This window comes from Dipodomys ordii, unplaced genomic scaffold, assembly GCF_000151885.1.
Source record: "Dipodomys ordii isolate 6190 unplaced genomic scaffold, Dord_2.0 Scaffold84, whole genome shotgun sequence".
Classification (NCBI taxonomy): Eukaryota; Metazoa; Chordata; class Mammalia; order Rodentia; family Heteromyidae; genus Dipodomys; species Dipodomys ordii.
This window is the reverse complement of record NW_012267300.1, coordinates 6358215-6375050: the sequence shown is the minus strand read 5'-3', so window position 1 is coordinate 6375050 and position 16836 is coordinate 6358215. Positions and strand designations below refer to the sequence as shown.

General features: G+C 51.1%; 2 protein-coding genes across 4 annotated transcripts in view; both read left to right on the top strand.

Moving 5' to 3' along the window:
- The window catches only part of Mrpl52 (mitochondrial ribosomal protein L52), a 9783-nt gene extending 9127 nt beyond the window's left edge, over positions 1-656 (top strand). For all 3 annotated transcript variants that reach the window (XM_013025441.1, XM_013025442.1, XM_013025443.1), the window contains exon 4: positions 482-656. In XM_013025441.1, coding sequence (XP_012880895.1) covers positions 482-591 — 110 coding nt within the window. In that variant the 3' untranslated portion in view covers positions 592-656. The remainder of the gene's footprint in view (positions 1-481) is intronic.
- Positions 657-2759: 2103 nt separating this feature from the next.
- Mmp14 (matrix metallopeptidase 14 (membrane-inserted)) lies at positions 2760-15554 on the top strand. Its single transcript, XM_013025462.1, has 10 exons — positions 2760-3090; positions 8064-8212; positions 8501-8623; positions 8994-9301; positions 10547-10708; positions 10955-11115; positions 11522-11660; positions 11787-11937; positions 12896-13011; positions 13930-15554. Exons 1-10 carry the CDS (start codon positions 2983-2985, stop codon positions 14265-14267), a joined length of 1755 nt encoding a protein of 584 aa, XP_012880916.1. The 5' UTR covers positions 2760-2982; the 3' UTR covers positions 14268-15554.
- The last annotated feature ends 1282 nt before the right edge of the window (positions 15555-16836 follow it).

The following is a 16836-nucleotide window of genomic DNA, read 5'->3' as shown; positions in this document are numbered from 1 at the left end:
TGGGCCTGGGCGCTGTCCCTCAGCTCTTCAGCTCAAGGCTAGCGCTCTACCACTTGAGCCACAGCGCCACTTCCGGCTTTTTCTGTTTATGTGGTGCTGAGGAATCAAACCCAGGGCCTCATGCTTGCAAGGCATGCATTCTACCACTGAGCCACCTTCCCAGCCCCATAACCGCCAAATGTTTGACAGTACTGGGGTCAACACTAGGGCTTCCATGCATGTTAGGCAAGTTCTCCATCCCTGAACTATAGCCCCAGTCCTAATAGCCAGATGTTTTAATGGCCTTGTAAGAGGAAGGAATTCTCCGAGGGCAGAAACTCAAATTAGGCATTCTGCCTCACTTTTTGTTACCTCCTCCTGCTTCCTAACTTGTTCCCCTGTCAGCAGTATCAATGTCCAGCTGAAACCTCTGACTTCATGAAAGGATATATGGGACAGTGCTCAAGCCCCACATGTAATCCAGTTTTCCTGTCTGTTTCAGAGACGAGTTGTATTGCTGTCACAGGAAATGGATGCAGGATTACAGGCATGGCACCTGAGGCAGCAAGAGAAGTTACAGGAAGAAGAAAAGAAGCAGAAAAATGCTCTTAAAGCCAAAGGAGCTTCACTGCAGGGTCCACTTCCCAGATCAATAAAAAACAACTCGTGACACTTTTTTCCAGCCTCTCTCTGATGTTCTTTTGTATCAGCCTAGATAGATTTCTTTTCTGCCTCAGCCTAGCAGAAGAGAGCCCATCTGTCCTCAGAGCAAAAGAGCTCAGATACCAGAAAGAACAGTCTGCAAGAAGCCAGCCAGGCTGTAGTGGCTCATGCCTGCAATTGTAACCACTCAGGAGGCTGAAATCTGAGGATAAGTGTTCAGAGCCAGCCTGGATAGATAAATCCCCAAAACTCTTAGTTCCAGTTAACCAGCACAAAAACCAGAAGTGGGGGTGTGGCTCAAATGATAGAGCACCACTCTTGAACAAAAAACTAAGCAAGATGCATGGTCCTTGAGTTCAAGCCCTGGTAGTGGCCAAAAAAAGAGAAAAGAAACCAGCAAAGAAAACTAAGCATACTGCTTGGAAAGCTTGGCTCAGTGCCTCATCCCTGGCTCATTTCCAGTTCAGCCAAATTTGCTCTAGGTTTTTGTTTTTTCCTAGTGCTGGAGAATGAACCCAGGACCTTGTGCAAGCTAAACAAACACTGTACCACCAAACTACAACTCCAGCCTTGCTTTGGGATTTTTATCCCGGACTGGCCAGGCTATGAGTCTGCTGCTTCATGGACATGAAAAGGAGAGTAGCTGGTTTACTAGATATTAAGATTATAACAGCATATACACAGCCTTGTCACCACCTGCAGTTCAATAAAAGTTTTGATGAAAAAAGACTTTCCAGCTGAGGTCCCCATTGGCAAGCAACCAATGTCAGTTTGCCCAAGGTTCAGATTCATTGTCTAGGAGGCCCTCCCCTGGGAAGGCTGATGGGAAATACCAAACTTCAGATGGTTCATATTCTACTTAAGGAGTTGGGTTCTGAGGTCTCCATGGTGCTGACTGAATGTAAGATTGTTTGAAGAGAAGGGCCTTCACCTTCCCACCCCTCTACACAAGTGCTCAACCACTATTCACCATGAACTGGAAGGTGCCGGGGACTTGGGAAGCCTTTCATTTTATTGATCATTACCTTCCCATAAGACCTTTGTTCCTGTTCCAGGACAGAACAGTGGATTTCTATCTTTCTGCCCCAAATGTGATCATTCCTATCTGGAGCACTGTATCTAACCTGACCTAATTCCTGTCCAGCCTCCTTTATTGCTTCCCCTGCTAGCCTTCCCTCCCTTCCTCCCCCCACTACACCTCTTTCCTCTCTCGCTGACCAAATGCAATTCTTGGATCTTAGATTTCGCTGATGGTCGAGTTTTGTCTCCCACACTTTTCCTGCTTCTGTTGTGCTGCTTTTCCAGATCTCATTCTCAAGCCCTTATCTGTCTCCTTTTCTCACTGGCAGCTTCAGCCAGTCCCCCCCCCCCTTCCCTACATATCTCTTTTGTTCTCAGGGTCCAGTCAGTCCCAAAAGATTTACTTTTTAAGGAATTGCCTCCCGTTTTTTCTAGTGTAGAGGCAGAACATTCTGCAACTCCAAAGTTTTAACTCCCAACCCTTCCCTCTATCTTAACATGTTGTTTCACAAAGCTGGTTTTCTTTTCCCCAGTCCCATGGCCTTGAACCCCTAGAACTAGTCAATTCTAATTTACGGGGGAGCTCAATTGCAAAGGACATTCCCTAAGACTGGATCTCCAGAAGCAGTGTAGTGGGATTTGTTGTGTACTGAGTTTTGTTAAGAGTTTGGAATTCAAGAAGGGGGGAGGGGAGGACGCCAGGAGAAGTTGTCAACAGATCCCAGCTGACAACCCCCTCAGTAAAGTGCCCCTTCTCTCAGCCTTCCACACAAGGCACACCACTCCCCACCACAATCCCAGTACTTCCCACTGAGGTGAGACAAATGCTGAATATCACCGGAATCAAGCCACCCAAAATATGCTAGGGAAGAGAAAGTCTCCCACACATCCCGTCCCCAGGGTCCCCTACTCTGTGTGTGTCTGTGTGTGTGTGTGTGTGTGTGTGTGTGTGTGCCCTCCAGCGCTCTGCTGTAATTGGATTCAGGCTGAAATAACCACGTCCCCACCAGGAAAGGAGGGCATTGGGGGCGGGGGTGGAGGAAAGGCTGCGGGGAGAAGGGAGGGACCAAAAGAAAGACGAGGGCTTCCAACCCAGTTCGCCGACTAAGCAGAAGAAAGATAAAAACGGGAAAGAGAAGCACAAACGGACATTTTCAAGAACAATCCCCTCTCCGGCCGACTGGGCTCCAGGACTTCAACTTTGCTACCTGCCCAGGACAAAGACGCGCCGCAGGAGCAGCGGGCGCGATCCCAGGGCTTGGGCCCCGCCACGGAGCCCCCCACGGCTCGGCTGGCCCGGCTGCCCGGACTTCTCAGACCATGTCTCCCGCCCCTCGGCCCTCCCGCTGCCTCCTGCTGCCCTTGCTCACTCTCGGCACCGCGCTCGCCTCTCTGGGCTCGGCCCAGAGTAGCAACTTCAGCCCCGAAGTAAGTGAGCTCTTCTGGCCCGCTGGGGACGCGATCCCAGGGGTCTCCAATGGGACCGACACCTCCTCGCGGATGAGGACTCTGGGGGTCTCTGCGGCTCCGGCCTGCAGGATCCCCTCCCTTTCTTTTCCCTTCTCATCCTCGAGCTTCCAAGTTGATCCAACTTTTTGCTGTCTCCCACCAACCCCCACTCTGCCACTGACTCCTTCCTGTTCCTTCCTTTTCTCAGAAGAACTGTTCAGCCCCTGCCCCCAGGGCTCGGGGCTTCGCTCCTCAGCTAGTTGGGCTCTCCATCTAAGACATTTGGACCGCGCTCGCTCAAACCCCGCGTGTCCCGGTCCCTTGTCATGCGCGACTTTGTTGTTTGTGAACTTCGCTGCGCCCTCGCGCTCCCCGCGAGTGGAGCCAGCGCGCCCTCCGCGGACGATCTGCGGCCAGGTGCGGCCGCCCGCAGACCGCCCAGCACCCCGGCCTCGCCGAGATGACCCTCGGCCCCCGCCCGGAGCCCGGCGTGGGGAGACGGCGCTGGCGCGCTGGCAGCCGCTCCTTGTGCACAAAGCTCTTCTTGTGAACCGGGGGCGCAGCCCAGCCTCTGCCTCCCCTTCCCCACCCCCGCCGGCGCCTTCAGGCCCTTTTTGTTGTAGTTAATTGTTTTTCTGCGGTAATTGCACGCAGACTGGGGGCGTCGCTCCGGGAGTGGGGAGAAGGCCGGACCGGGCACCCTCGCGCGTCTTCTTGCCTCCCCCCACTCCTGTCCCTAGCCGCTCCCAGACCGTTGCCCACCGGGCCCTGGAAGAAGCCGCGTGGGAGTGATCGGAGGAAGTTTTTCCTCTCTCACTCTTTTATTTTAGGGTGAAGGTGGGAGACTGACTTAATCGCCTTCTTATTTTGGGCCATTCCAACCCACTCAGCCCGGCAAGGGCCTGGGTGCGGTCGGGAGGGGCTGAGAAAGGCCCAGGATTGGGGAGGGAGGGGGAATGGGATCTGGATTTGGCTGTGTCTGCCCTGGTCCCAGTCTTGGTCCCACCCCCAGAAAAAAACCTCTCCAGAAAGAACACACTCTCTGTGTCCTTAAAGGGATCTGGGGCTGAAGGGGAAAGGATGGTCCTTGGAATGGAATTGTGGTGTTCCCAGACCCCTCCCCCAGGGGCTGGAGACTAAGATCAGGGAAAAAGGCACCCCTTTACCAGGCCTGGAATCTCAACCTGAGCCAGAAAAAAAAAATTCCTAACAAAAGGATCCTAGGAATTGGGGGGGAGGGGGCAGCACTGCCCACTGCCAACTTCACTGCCTTGCGTTTTCCCCTCCCATGCCCCACTAGGCCCTGTGGGGATGGGCGGCAGCCCTTGGCCCAGCTGTAAGTGGGTCATGGATGTTCCAGTGCCAGAACCACCATTTGCTTCTGGGCCGTAGAAGGGTGGGAAGCAAAGAGAGGGAGGGGCAGGCTCAAGAGGCTAGAAGCCAGGGCCTGCTTGAGAGCAGAAGATCCCCCAGGCTCTCCAGGACTCCTGAGATGAGAAGTGTTCCTTCTATTTTCTCCAGGGGAGTGCCTGACTTTTCTCATTCATCTGGGCTTTGCTGCATTCTGTGGCTCATAGTTGCTCCTTCTCCAGGCCAATCTAAAGGAAAAGCTGGTATGGCCTAGGCCTTAGGCATCTGTGTCCCTTCCACCAGGCCTCTGCAGCCCTGAATTAGCTCCAGTTGAGCCCTCTCCTGCCCTCTGCCTGTTGGGCATCTGCCCTTCCCCCCACCCAGCCGCAGACAGAAGAGTCCTCTCTTCTGTGGTTCAGACCTCATAGTTTCTGTGGTTCTTGCTTTGCTCAGAGCCTTCCCTGTAAGACAGAAGAAAGAATCTTGTCCAGGAAAAGGATGGTGACACTTCTTTTCCAGGCCTATTGGCTCACTTGAATCAAGGGAAGTCCCTTTCTGTCTAAGCCTCCATGTTCCTCTATAGAATACAGAACAGGAATTGTGTGCGTGATTAGTTCAACTTGCTTACCTCCTGAGCAACTCACAGGAGAGGAACTGCGCCCATGGAGGCAATTCTCCCCTCTTCACTGCCCTCCCTTCTATCATCCTGCCTTGGGAGCATTCATCATAGCTTGGCTTAAGAGGGTTGAGGTTTCTGACTTCATTCCTCTTGACTTCCACTCCCATCCTCCAAGTCCTAAAGCAGCTGCGCTCCCAGCAGGGATCAGAAGACTGGGGTGTGTCTGTCCTGCAGGTGAGGCTAGGGGCAAAGAGAGTTTCCTACATAGTTGGGCACAGGCCACAGCAGGCCTTGTCAGGACACTGGCTGTGGCATCAGCCAGCACAGGTCAGGGCAAGCCTGCAGCTCAGGAAGAACACCTCTAGAGTTGGAGCATACTGCTTGGCTCCCCTTTATTTATTTTTTTGTCGGTTGTGGGGCTTGAACTCTGGGCTTAAGTGCTTTCCCTGCACTCTTCAGCTCAAAGCAAGCACTCTATCACTTGAGCCACAGCACCACTTCTGGTTTTCTAGTGGTTTATTGGAGATAAGAGTCTCACAGACTTTCCTGCCCAGGCTGCCTTTGAACAGCGATCCTCAGATCTCAGCCTCCTGAGTAGCTAGGATTACAGGCATGAGCCACCAGCTTCCGGCTTGGGCTCCCCTCTTGTATCTTGTATACACCAGGTTTGTGGAGACCAAGCCTTGCTGACTAGGAAAAGACTGGGCTGTTTACAGCTCAGGTCCTAATTCCCATCAGTCTCAGGGGAATACTTCCCGGAACTGTGTTGCAATTCTTCCCCATGTGGGCACAGGTCCCCAGTCAGCTGCTCTTGAATCACCCCCAGACCCTGCGCAAGAGTATTGTTCCATCATTAGTGCCTGGGCCTAGGAGGGAAGGGCTGTATGGAAATAGATGCATGCTATGAATAGAGGATGCAACACACAACAGCAGCCTATTTCCCTCTCTCCTCAAAGTCTCTGCCCTTTACAACCTGCAGCGCATTCTAGACTCCTTTTTTTTTGGGGGGGGGGTCCGGTCGTGGGACTTCAACTCTGGGTCTGGGCGCTGTCCCTCAGCTCTTCAGCTCAAGGCTAGCACTCTACCACTTGAGCCACAGCACCACTTCCAGCTTTTTTTTTTTCTGCTTATGTGGTGCTGAGGAATTGAACCCAGAGCCCATGCATGCAAGGCAAGTGCTCTACCACTGAGACACCTTCCCAGCCCTCTAGACTCCTTAAAAACAGCTGGAGCAGGGACCAGAGCTAGCTCCCTTGGTCATATCCCCCCATTAAAGAACCTAAACATTGGGCTGCGAAGGTGGCTCAGTGGTAGAGCGCTTTCCTTGCACGCCTGAGGCCCTGGGTTTGAGTCCTCAGCCCCACATAAGCAAAAAGAAAAAAGCCAGAAGTGGCGCTGTGGCTCAAGTGGTAGAGTGCTAGCCTTGAGCTGAAGAGCTGAGGGACAGTGCCCAGGCCCACAGTTCAGGCCCCATGACCGGACCCCAAAAAAAAAAAGAACCTAAACATCTTCATTTTCCATATATCAATTGAACTAATTTTACTTTTAAGAATTAGGAAAACACTCCATCCATTGTTCTTGCAAGAAAGGCTGACCATTTCCTTTGGATACCTTCACAGAGTGTGTACCTCTTAGTCAAACACCAAAAACCCAACTTTAAGACAATTTTCCAGCCTTTATAATTGGACAATTCACAACATACCTGAAGTGAAATATACTCACCAAGTCTCTACCACCTCCTGTATCTCCCACTAAACTGAGAATCTTGAATAGATTTTTATGTCCCAAGCCCTAGGTCAGATGGTGTGTTGGTGTGTTGGGCCAACTGCCAGTGGCTCATGCCTATTATCTTTAGCTACTAAAAAGGCTGAGATCTGAGGATTTGGGTTTGGAAAAAAAAAAAAAAAAAAGATAGTGTTTGGATGGGAATAATGGCTGTTGCAGACTTCTAAGGCCTCAGATTCTCTGCTTTTGTCAGCAGCCAGTCTCAACTCCACCTCTTTTTTTTTTTTTTTTTTGGTGCTGGTCCTGACACTTGAACTTGGGCCTAGAGGTTTTCCCTGAGCTCTTTTTGTTCATGGCTAGTGCTCTTCCACTTAAGCCACAGTTATTTCCAACTTTTTGGTAGTTAGCTGGTGATAAGAATCTCATGGACCCCGGGCGCTGGTGGCTCACGCCTGTAATCCTAGCTACTCAGGAGGCTGAGATCTGAGGATCGCGGTTCAAAGCCAGCCCGGGCAGGAAAGACCGTGAGACTCCTATCTCCAATAAACCACCAGAAAACCGGAAGTGGCGCTGTAGCTCAAGTGGTAGAGCGCTCGCCTTGAGCTGAAGAGCTGAGGGACAGCGCCCAGGCCCAGAGTTCAAGCCCCACGACCAACAAAAAAAAAAAAAGAATCTCATGGACTTTCCTGCCGGGGCTGGCTTTGGCCTGCAGTCCTCAGATCTCAGCCTCCTGAGAAGCTAGGATTACAGAATGTGAGCCACTGGTGCTCAGCTCTCACTCCTTTTAGGTCCTTTTTCCTAAACAAACAATCTCAGCTCTGAGGGTCCTAGAGGTGTGGCACCTCTGTTCTAGGACAGCCTCGACTCAGGTCCAAAAGCAGAGCCCCTCAACCTGACACCACCTCTCATCATGGGCCCAACCCATTACCAGATGGGACTTGCCACATTTGCAGGAACACTGACAAATATTGGAAGGAATCAAAGCTCTGATATAACATCCTGGAACTCTTTGTTAAGCCACCAGCCTTCACATTTTCAAGAAGGGTACAGCAGTCTGTAGTCTGTGTGGGCTCACGGGCAGCCCCCAAAGAGACAAGCCATTCTGGAGTCTAGGCCAGCAGTCAGTCTGGGAATTCCTCCATACTTGCTGCTAGAGTAAGTCTGGGAATCTAATGCTTTCCTCACAAAGCCATGGGCAGATGTCAGGTACTGTGGGGGCTGGTGGGAATGTTCTAAGCCATACTCTTCTTCCTGACAGGCCTGGCTACAGCAGTATGGCTACCTGCCTCCTGGGGACCTACGTACTCACACACAGCGCTCACCCCAGTCATTCTCAGCTGCCATTGCTGCCATGCAGAAGTTCTATGGTTTGCAAGTGACAGGCAAGGCTGATTCAGACACCCTGAAGTAAGTGCTTGGCCCTGGCAGGAATCCTGCCCAGTACCCATGACAACACTGAACACCATAAATGTTACCACTTGAATGCCTGACTCCTTCCCCATACCCCTTCCTTATAAGCTGATCCAAACCCTAACCTCATAACCTTGGCCTTTCCCCACATTGACATCCACAGCCTCACCCAACACTGATTCTGGGGCCAGAGGCCAGGATCCAGGGCCTTCTGTAGAACCCCACCCTCTCCCTTTGGAGATCTTTCTCTTTCCTATTCTGTATTGACCCCGTCCTCCTACCCAGGGCCATGAAGCGTCCCCGCTGTGGAGTTCCAGATAAGTTTGGGGCTGAGATCAAGGCCAATGTACGAAGGAAGCGCTATGCCATCCAGGGCCTCAAATGGCAGCATAATGAGATCACTTTCTGGTAAGTTCAACAGGCCTATGACTTTTCTCACTTTAGGGAGAAAAGTCAGTTGTGTTATGCAGAGACTCAGACCTCCTGAACTTGTCCCCTCCCTTCCTGGGAAGCATCCTGGACATTGGGAGGAAAATGGCTATAATCCTTGAAAAAGGTGGCAGCCATCAGTAGATATGCCCAGTGTCAGAGAGTCAAAGCTTGAAGATCCCCCACACTGTCAGTTCTTGGTGCTAAAGTATATCATACATGAGGCAGCAAGAAGAGTGGGTCTGGCAAAGATGGCTGGACAGTTCAGAGTAGAAGAGCAGAGGGAAAGAGAATCTTACCCCCGTTATACTAACACATCTCATCTTTTTCCCTAATGCCTGTACTTCAGCATCCAGAATTACACCCCGAAGGTGGGAGAATATGCCACATTTGAGGCCATCCGCAAGGCATTCCGTGTGTGGGAGAGTGCCACACCCCTGCGCTTCCGTGAAATACCCTATGCCTACATCCGAGAGGGCCATGAAAAACAGGCCGACATCATGATCTTGTTTGCCGAGGGTTTCCATGGTGACAGCACACCTTTTGATGGTGAGGGTGGCTTCCTGGCCCATGCCTATTTCCCAGGCCCCAACATTGGAGGAGACACTCACTTTGACTCTGCTGAACCCTGGACTGTCCGGAATGAAGATCTAAATGGTGAGTGAAGGAGCCCTGGGTCCAACTCAGAGAGTTGGAAGTTGTTTGGGAAGAAGAATTCCTCCTCTTTCCAGAATCCTTAAGTTCTACCAACTGAGGAGGCATATACCTATAATCCTAGCATTTAGGGCCTTGGACAGATCTCAAGTTCAAGGCCAGCCTGGCTATGGAGACCACCATAGACTACCTGGATTTAGGCCAACCTACATAGGGAGCCTTGTCTCCATATAAAGGAAATTCTAAGCTCTAGAAAGGGACTGATATGTAGCTCAGTAGCAAAACACTTGCCTAGCAAGTGCAATACCCTGGATTCGATCCCTAAGTTACAGAAAAAGAAGATAACTAAAACAAACAAACACACAACCAAAGAAAGAAACCCACCTAAGTGTTAGAAAGGACCACAATGACCTCCTAGTGTAACTTCTAACAAAAGCAAGAATCTGATTTTTTTTTTTTCTTGGGGGGGGGGGTCAGTCCTGGGGCTTGAACTTAGAGCCTAGGCACTGTCCCTGAGCTTCTTTTGCTCAAAGGTAGCACTCTACCACTTGAGCCACAGAGCCACTTCTGGCTTTTTCTGTCCTTTTTTTTTTTTTGCCGGTCGTGGGGCCTGAACTCTGGGCCTGGGTGCTGTCCCTCAGCTCTTCAGCTCAAGGCTAGAACTCTACCACTTGAGCCAGAGCGCCACTTCCAGCTTTTTCAGCTTATGTGGTGCTGAGGAATCAAACCGAGGACTTCACGCATGCAAGGCAAACACTCTACCACTGAGCCACCTTCCCAGCCCCGTGGCTTTTTCTGTTTATATAGTACTGAGGAATCAAACCTTAGGACTTCATGCATGCTAGGCAAGCACTCTACCAATAAGCCATATTTCCTAGCCCAGGAATCTGATTTTAACTATTTAAGTCTAGTCCCGTCTCGCTCCTTGGATGAAGTCTTTGACTTCACTTTTCCAGGCAAACATCATGTCTAGCTCCTGGAAAAAAGCCGGCCCCCTGAGGGTCTTTGCTTCTACATCCCATGTCTGCTGCAATTGTGATGCTACCCTCAGCATCGCACTCCCATTCCGGCCAGAGGAGGTTACTGACTGGCTGTGTGCCTCACATATCAAATAGGAAATTGACCCTACAGATTTGGTAGCTTGGGTGGGAAACAGACTGACAGTATAGAAACAGAAACCTCCTGTGAGGATGAAAGAGCCTGAGAGAAGGCACTCAGCCTGCCATCTCACCATCCTCAATCCTCCAGGGAATGACCTCTTCTTGGTGGCTGTGCACGAGCTGGGCCATGCACTGGGCCTAGAGCATTCCAATGATCCCTCAGCCATTATGGCACCCTTTTACCAGTGGATGGATACAGAGAACTTTGTGTTGCCTGATGATGATCGGCGAGGCATCCAGCAGCTTTATGGTGAGTAATCCATACCCACACCTGCTTGCTTGCCCCTCCTGATCCTTCTGGTCTGTGCATGTTCCTTCTCTCATGCGCTACAGGTCTACTCTCTCTCTCTCTTGCTCTATTTCACTCTGCCTCTAAGCTGATTGCTTCCTCCTCCCCAAAGGCCTATTCATACCTTGAGTGCTACCTGCCCATCTGTCTGTCATTCTATCTATACTCTCTCCAAGTCTGAAGTTCCCCCTTTATTGTCTCCCCCAGGGAGTGAGTCAGGATCACCTACCAAGATACCCTCTCAACCCAGGACTACCTCCTGGCCCTCTGTCCCTGATAAGCCCAAAAACCCCACCTATGGGCCCAACATCTGTGATGGGAACTTTGATACTGTTGCCATGCTTCGAGGGGAGATGTTTGTTTTCAAGGTGAGAGGAAGAAGTGCACTGGTGTGGGGGATGGGCAAAAGGACTCCCTGCAGGGAGGCAACTGAAGGACTACAAATTAAAATCAAGGGACAGGGGCTGGGAAGATGGCTCAGTGGTAGAGAGCTTGCCTTGCATACGTAAGGCCCGGGTTCCATTCCTCAGTACCACATAAGCAAAAAGAAAAAAAAGCCGGAAGTGGCACTATGGCTCAAGTGGTAGAGAGCTAGCCTTGAGCTGAAGAGCTGAGGGACAGCGCCCAGGCCTAGAGTTCAGGCCCCAAGACTGGACCCCCCCAAAAAATAATAATAATAAAATAAAATCAAGGGACAAAGGGCAACAGGGGAATAACAGAAGAGGACTAGGCCACAAGTCATAATGTGCTCTTCGTACCTTACCTGGCTTCCAGGAGCGTTGGTTCTGGAGGGTGAGGAATAACCAAGTGATGGATGGATACCCAATGCCCATTGGCCAGTTCTGGAGGGGCCTGCCTCCATCCATCAACACTGCCTATGAGAGGAAGGATGGCAAGTTTGTCTTCTTCAAAGGTAACTAGGCATTCCTCTTTAGTCTTTGGGAGTTGGGAATGTCTCTTTGGAGGAACTGATTCTAGTTAATTCCCAATAACCTCAGAGCCAGTTTCAACTCCGATTTTGCCTTTTGGTCTTTGCCAGGAGATAAGCATTGGGTGTTTGATGAGGCCTCGCTAGAACCTGGCTACCCTAAGCACATTAAGGAGTTGGGCCGAGGACTGCCTACTGACAAGATTGATGCTGCTCTCTTCTGGATGCCCAATGGAAAGACCTACTTCTTCCGAGGAAACAAGTAAGACCTCAAGCCCTTACCCCAGGCCTCTAACCTCAAAAGCTACTGTCATTCCAACCTCATATTCTCTCACCAGCCTCGTGCCTATGACTCATGCCTGTAAAGCTAGATACTCAGGAGGCTGAGATCCAAGAATCAACGTTCAAAGTCAGGCTAGACAGAAAAGTCTGTGTAACTCTAAGCTCCAACTAACCACCAAAAACCCAATGGCTCGAGTAGTACACAGCCTTGAATGAAAAAGCTAAGGAACAATGTCCATGCCCAAATTTAAGTCCTGGTTCTGGCACACACAAAAAATTCCTTGCCTGATGCTGGTAGCTCACACCTATAATCCTAGCCACTCAGGTAGCTGAGATCAGAAGATCTGCTTCCAAGCCAGCCCAGACAGGAAAGCCTGTGGGACTCTTATCTCTAATCACCTAAAACAAAAACAAAAAACCTTGAAGTGGAGCTATGGCTCAAAGTGGTAGATGTTAGCCTTGAGCACCTAAAAAGCTCAGGACAGTACCCATGCCCTGAGTTCAAACCAAAAAAGAAAATTCCTTCTTCCTAAATTCTGGAGCAAGGACCACTCTCCCGTAAACATGTTTCCCTGGAGAAGGGCTGGGCTGAACCCTCATTGTTGCCTAGCAATGAGCAGCCTCGACTGGGTGCTGCATGAGTGGGACGTGACCGGGTCACTATTTCAAACCTGGTCATTTGATGCCTCCTGCCCCCAGCACTGTGCCTCCACCCCAGCAGCCAGGCACTGTCATTAAGGGCTGCTGGTGGCTCCTTGTAGCCTGGATCCTCCCTTCCACCTCCTCCTTCTACCACTTTCAGCTGAAAGCTCTCATTACTCAAAATCCCTGTCCCCCACAGCTACCCTTTGCACACTGGTGCACTCTGTCTTGCATCCTGCTACCCTCTGAGATCATTCCTAGTGGCTAGTCACTATCCTCATTCTCCATTCCCCCAGGTACTACCGTTTCAATGAAGAGTTCAGAGCAGTGGACAGCGAGTACCCCAAAAACATCAAAGTCTGGGAAGGAATCCCTGAGTCTCCCAGAGGGTCATTCATGGGCAGTGATGAAGGTGAGTGAGACAAAAAAAAAAAAAAAGCTGAGAGGAGTTTGGGAATAAGGAGTTAAGGAAGAACAGAAAGAGAGAGCAGCAGCATGTGGAAGGCAGTTGATAGTGATAATCATGGAGTGCTGTTAGGTGCCAGTGGCTCACACCTGTAATCCTAACTGTTCGGGAAGCTAAGATTTGAGGATCGAGGTTTAAAGCTAGCTGGGGAAAGAAAGTCCATGATTGGGCTGGAAGGTGGCTCAGTGGTAGAGTGCTTACTTGGCATGCATGAGGGTTCAATTCCTCACCACCATATAAACAGAAAAATCCTGAAGTGGCTTTGTGACTCAAGTGGTAGAGCGCTAGTCTTGAGCTGAAGAGCTGAGGGACAGTACCCAGGCCCAGAGTTCAAGCCCCATGACCAATGGAAAAAAAAAAAATCCATGAAACTCTTATTTCCAATTAACCATCAAAAAGCCAGAAGTGGAGCTGTGGCTCAATTAGAGTGTAAGCTGAGATCTGAGGTTGTGGTTAGAAGCCAGACTGGGCAGAAAAGTCCATAAAACTCATCTCCAATAAACCAATCAGAAAATCTGGAAGTAGTGATGTGGTTCAAATGGTAGAACACTGGCCTTGAGCAAAAGAAGTTCAGGGACAGTGCCCAGACCCTGAGTTCAAGACCCCGTACCACTACCAGGAAAAAAAAAAAATAGTGACATGTTTACCAGGTAAAGACACTGACCCTACCTAATTACTTTCATGAATCCCCACTCTTCCAATCTTTCCATAATTGATCCCATTTTACAGTAGAGAAAACCTACTCAGAAAGACTGAAATGAGCTTAGCTGAATGGCACACTAACCAAGCATCCTTCTGCTCTTCTTTTTGGGATTTTTCCGGCCCCCATCCCTTCCACCTCTTGTCCTCCTTACCATCGTCCAGTCTTCACTTACTTCTACAAGGGAAACAAATACTGGAAGTTCAATAACCAGAAGCTGAAGGTAGAGCCAGGCTACCCCAAATCAGCCCTTCGGGATTGGATGGGCTGCCCATCAGGGGGCCGGCCAGATGAGGCTGCAGAGGAGACAGAAGAGGCAGAGGTGATCATCATCGAGGTGGACGAGGAAGGCAGCGGGGCTGTGAATGCAGCTGCCATTGTTCTGCCTGTGCTGTTGCTACTCTTGGTGCTGGCAGTGGGCCTTGCTGTCTTCTTCTTCCGACGCCACGGGACCCCCAAGCGACTGCTCTACTGCCAGCGCTCCCTGCTGGACAAGGTCTGACCCCCACCGCTGGCTCACCCACTGCTACCTTGAGGACTTTGCTTGTGAAGGCAGTAGCAGCATGTGGTAGTGGGTGGGTTGTTCCCACTCATCCTGAGCCCCTTCCCTCCAGCCTCCCTTCTGTATCCCCTGTCTGGCCTTTCCCACCCCTCACTCCTGGCATCACTTCTTCCCTAGGCCTTCCCTGAGGACTCAGTTGGGGTCCCTTCCAGCCTCAGGGGAGCCTTGTAGCTTGGTATGTGTTCAGCCTCTTTGTGAATGTCATGGGGGTTCTACGCTTGAAGGCAGGACCCTCAGACCTCACTGGCAAAGGTCAAATGGGGTCATCTGCTCCTTTTCCATCCCTGGACATACCTTAAACCTCTGAACTCTGACCTCAGGAGGCTCTGGGGACTCCAGTCCGGGAAGCCTCAGGTGTCCTCAATTGGCAGTCTCCAGCCATTCTTTGGCTGATTGGAATCAGATCTTCTTGTGGGGAGGGTGAAGGTCCCTGAGAACGTGAGGGGGTGAGGATTGCTCCATCACCTTAAGACCTTGGCAGGTAAATTCAAAGAGGTGTTTGGTGGCTTGCTCAGTCAAGATCCACAAAGAGCTCTCTCTGCCTTTCCCTCCCAGGAAAACTTCCAAAGCAAGTGCCTTAGCCATTAAGGACTAAACTGGGGCTGAAGGAGTCTTTGGCAGCCCTAACCCCTCTCGAATGTTAGCCTTGGGTGGGAATCTCAAGATTGGAAGAGCTGAGGAGTGTAGCCTAAGGTAGAGTGGGACCAAAGAGAGATGCTTGTGTCTAGAGCCCCAGAGATGGGCCTGGAGAGCCTTGTTCAAATGCAGGCACCTGGGGCTGGGACCCAAGGGCAGAGTAACCAAAGGAGACAGGAAGTGAAGTGTGGCAGCAGTGTATGGTTAGGGGCTGGGCAGGCCACAAGGGCACTACCAGGTGGATTGGGGTACCCAGGGGAGGGTACATTTTGTTGGAGCTCTCAGGACAGGAGACTCGGGACCTTACTGAGAGAAGTAACGTATTTGTGGGACCAGAGAAGGCCTCAGAGACCTGGAAATGCTCAGTCAGTCTCACTACCCCAGTGAGGGGCAGGTGCCTGGCTATGTCTTGATGAGGTGGACCCTTTCCTAGGTACCCACATGCCTCAGCCCATCTTACCCGTGGTGTACTGTCCTCCTCCTTCCCACCCAGCCCATCCATTTGAAGTCTCCTTCGGCCACCAAAGGTGGTCATGGTACTGGGGACTTAAGAGTGAGAGACCCTGTGGAGGGAGCGAGAGAAGAGGGATGTCAGGGGGGGAGGGCATGGGGGGAGGGGAAATGGGATGAACGGTGCTGGCAGTTCAGCTAAATTTGTTTTGTTTGTTGTTTTTTTTGTTTAATGTATATTTTTATTATAATTATTATATATGAACTCCATTCAAATTGTTCCTTTTTGTTAATGAGGGGGAGGGGTGGGGGTGGGGGGCAGAGGCATCTGACCCCAGGAACCTGCGGGGCGGGGCTGGGTCAGTGCCCTCTAAGGACATTTTTGACCTTGTTCAACCTTTCCACAAAGAATAAACTGTTTCACGATCTATGTTTGGTTGTAATTCTGTGTCGGAATACCAGGGTGAGGGCACGTGGTTGAGAAGGGCTGGAAAGGAAGTGAGTAGACATCCTAAGCATTGCTTTCCAAGAGGTGGGGTTTGGTATTTTGCACGGAAGAACACATTTCTTCTTGGTGGATTAACCAGGGATTTAGGAGCCAGAGTTGGGGAGTGGGGCACACCTCCTTGGGGGCAGAGGAGCAGATGAGAGATGCCAGCTGTTCTTCCCCCAACCTGCCTTAAAAGGCTGCCTTTGAGACTGAGGAAGTGGTCAAGACACAGCCAGTGGGAAAAAATCTTCCTAAATTGCATTACCCTGCTGTGTGAGCTGGCCACAGACCCTCAGTTTTCTCACATCTCTTCCTATAGCAGGGTTGTGACCCACAATTGTGAACCATGACTGATTGTGCTCAATCTGGGGCTCAGTGGCAGGCTCTTTCCCAGCCTGGACTCTGCTGTAGGGGCAGAAGGCAACCACAGGAACAGACCCTAGCTTCTGGTAGCAAAGTGACCCTCAAGTGCCCCTAAGGAACCAGGATGGTCAGGTTGGAAGGGCAGAATAATTAGGCTTTGTGTCCTCTTTCTTTAGAAACTTCTGCCCCAGACAAGGTTCTCAGGCTGTAGGCCCACCCTTCCTCCAAAACCAGCCTGAAGGGCGGGATCAGCTCAGTTGCTGAGTCAGCTCCACTGGAGGAGAGCAGCCCTTTTCCTTTACCGCCTTCCCTTCCTGCCTCAGCCCAGCCCGCTGGGCTCCAGCCCAGGTCCCTCCACAGCCCACTTCCAAGAGCCCTGGCCCCACCCATGCCAGGCATCCACACAGCTGCCCTTCAAGGGGGTTAGTGTGATTGCTTTGGCAGAAGGGGTTACCCCCACCGTCCTACCAGCCAAGAACCCTGACCCTGGCACCTCCCCTGCCAACAGCTGTTTGGCAGGGCCTATGTGTTCTAGTGTAGTTGGACAGTGTCTCCCCCAAACACCTCCAG